Consider the following 2811-nt stretch of genomic DNA (forward strand, 5'->3'; position numbering starts at 1 on the left):
CAGCGTGTGGTTGCGGTTTTGCCTTGGCCCCCCCCAGCCGGTCGGAGCGGTTTGTGATCAGACACCGGCCCACAGACCAGCTGGCTCACGGTGGCTCCGCCGCCCACAGGAAACCTCTCCCAGGCCAGCCAGGGGCAAAGGGGTGGAGTGGAGATGGCTGTGGGCTGCTGCTGACAGGCTGTGTGACCCTGGCCTGGCCACTGTCCCTCCCTGGGCCTCCGTCCCTCCTCTGTAGAATGGGAGCAATCTTCATGCACTTACTTCGGGGCTGTGGGATTCTAAGGGGCTTCCACGTACCACTCGGTGGAGGGCACCTAATAGCAAGGGTGAATGGAGGGATGCGCATCGGTGCCCGGGGAGGGTTCTGGCTGGCCCGGCGAGGGCTGCCTCCAGGTATGACACTCCTGCCTGGCCAAACCGAAACTTGTGAAAGGCCCTTGTTCCTCTGCCAAAGCCCGAGGCTCGCTCTCCTGGCTCTGGGTCCAGGCGCTGTGGTTCCCTCTCATACTCGGTGATAAGCCAGCCCAGCCCAGCTGCTGGGGCTCTGGGGCCTGGTGTGGGGACGGGAGAGGCCATGCCACGTGTTTGGTTCAACAGAAAAGTGAACAAGGGCCTCCAAGAACAATAGGAAGGCCAAGAATTGGGGTTCAGGGGCACACCGCACATGACCATGGTTCACAGCTACCCCGCGGGGCTGCTAGGAGAAGGCACAAGCAGGCGGTGGTCCGTCTGCTGGGCTCGACGCGCTCGGCCTCACAGCCCTTCTCTGCCAGATGGGGAAACCAAGGCTGGGAGGGGAGGCCCAGCTGGGAGGTGGCTCTGGGAGGTGTGCCCTTTCCTTTGGCCCCTTTCCAGAAGATGTTGTAGACAGTCCAGGCAGAGTCCTGGCCCCCACTTCCCGGCTGTGTGGCTTCAGATTACTTAACCTCTCAGAGCTTCAGTTTCCCCTTCTGTAAAATGCGAATAACAGCGTCTCCTTCCTCAGGAGGCTGTTGAGTGACCCGTATGTGGAGTGTGATGTGAATCTTAGCCAGTGCTATGTGAGACCTCGGGGTGGAGCAACAGGGCTCCATCTGACTGAGGGGAGAGAAGGGCTTGGAGGCTCCTGGGAGCTTGGGAGCCCCCAGCCTGTCTGGGAAACACCTTGGTCCAGCCCTCGTCCACTCCCCACCCAGCTCTCCAGGGCAAGGAACGTGACCCGGGCCCACCACTCTTCAGAACTGGGTAGAGGGCTGGCCGGGCATGCTGGAGGGGCCCTGGGCTAGCCCGCCCTCTTGTTTCCTCTACTCCCACCACCATCTTTCCATCTCTCGACTTCTCGGTCTCTGCCCTCCTCTCCCAGCCCTGGGAGGATGCTCAGGCATTTACAGCCATTCTCCTGCTTCTGAGGTTCAGGGAGCAAGTGAGCTTTCAAGGAATGTCCCAGACCCTCCCATGGGCCCCATTCCAGCCCACAATGCCCAGTCCGGGTGGGGGAAGCAGGGGCTGCCACCGACTGCTGAAAACAGCAATGACAATGATAACCATGCCTCATGCTAAACTCAGAGCCTGGCACAGGGCTTGGCATGCACGGGCACTCAGTTGGTATTGGCTGAATGAATGGATGAATGATGACCAGGGGTAAGTCCAGCGCTGTGCTGAGTACTTAACAAACACTTTCACACTCTTCCACGTTCAGTCCCCATGAAGTGGGAATTATACCCATTGCACAGATGAGGACACTGGGGCTCCATTGCCCAAAGCCGCCCGGCTGGTCACTAGCAGGACCAAGTTTCCCGCCTCAGTGTCCCCCATGCCGAGGGCCTGTCTCGTCATCCCCACGCTATGGCGCACCACTGGGGAGGCTGTGCTGAGAGGTGTGGGGTAACGAACCGTACTGTGAACCAGGTGTGGGTCACGAATGGCTTCTTAGCCTTTCAGCTAAGGTCACGTGTAGGAAAAGCCCAGGTCTAGCCTTGCTCCCAGGGCACACCTGCTGTGTGACCTCAGGTGAGTCACAGACCCCCCACCCCCACCCCAACGCCCGGCGTCTGTTGCCTTGAGAGCGAGGATGCCAGCCCCACTGGCCCTAACTCATTTGTGGCGAGGTCCAGAGCGCATGCACTGACGTGAACCGGGCACCTCCCAGGGCTGTCGGCGTTTCGTCTCTCCAGCCGCGCTCCTGGCAGCAGCTACAGAGCGCGGAGCCTGGAGCCTAAGCCAGGCTCCTCCCGTGTCAGCAGAACCAGCTCGCCCAGCACCACCCGGCCTGCCCCACGTTCGCAGAAGGCCCCTCTCACCTGAGGACATCGAGCTGAGTGGAGGTCCCCAGCACACACACGGCGTGGGTGGGCTGCTTTGGGGCCACACGGATCACTGTCCCCTGGGCCATCATCCGGCCAGCTGGTGCCTCCAGCTGCAGGAAGCCCCTGAGCTGCTTCCTTTATACCGCCCAGCCAGGCCATGAGTCAGCACCCACGGTATGCGGCCCAGGGCTCAGCCCCTCCCCACCAGGTCCCTGCGTGGGCCCTTCTCTGCCCTGGAGCTGCCCTCAGACCCCCAGATGGCCGTCCATGCCAGAGGTAGCAGCTGGTGTCCCACCAGGTTCCTGGGAAGGGCTGTGGGCTCAGAGCCTGGGGCAGGGGATGCAGGTGTAAGTCCTCACACCCAGAGCCCTGTCCCCGCCTGGGGGCCTCCATCCAGGCCCATCCAGTTGCTCCTACCTGTGCTAAACAGGTATCACAGGAAGGGGCGAGAGTGCAGGAGGTCAGAGGTCACAGCCCAGAGGACAGCTCAAGACGAGCCAGGCTCATGACAGTCTTCCCAGCAGAG

General features: G+C 61.7%; 1 protein-coding gene across 1 annotated transcript in view; it reads right to left on the reverse strand.

Annotated features, from left to right (window-relative positions):
- Positions 1-2430, reverse strand: part of LOC102502468 (protein-arginine deiminase type-4) — a 36313-nt gene extending 33883 nt beyond the window's left edge. The window contains exon 1 of the mRNA XM_006145431.2: positions 2280-2430. Coding sequence (XP_006145493.1) covers positions 2280-2374 — 95 coding nt within the window. The 5' untranslated portion in view covers positions 2375-2430. The remainder of the gene's footprint in view (positions 1-2279) is intronic.
- Positions 2431-2811: the final 381 nt, after the last annotated feature.

Source organism: Tupaia chinensis, unplaced genomic scaffold (assembly GCF_000334495.1).
Source record: "Tupaia chinensis unplaced genomic scaffold, TupChi_1.0 Scaffold000146_1, whole genome shotgun sequence".
Taxonomy (NCBI): Eukaryota; Metazoa; Chordata; class Mammalia; order Scandentia; family Tupaiidae; genus Tupaia; species Tupaia belangeri.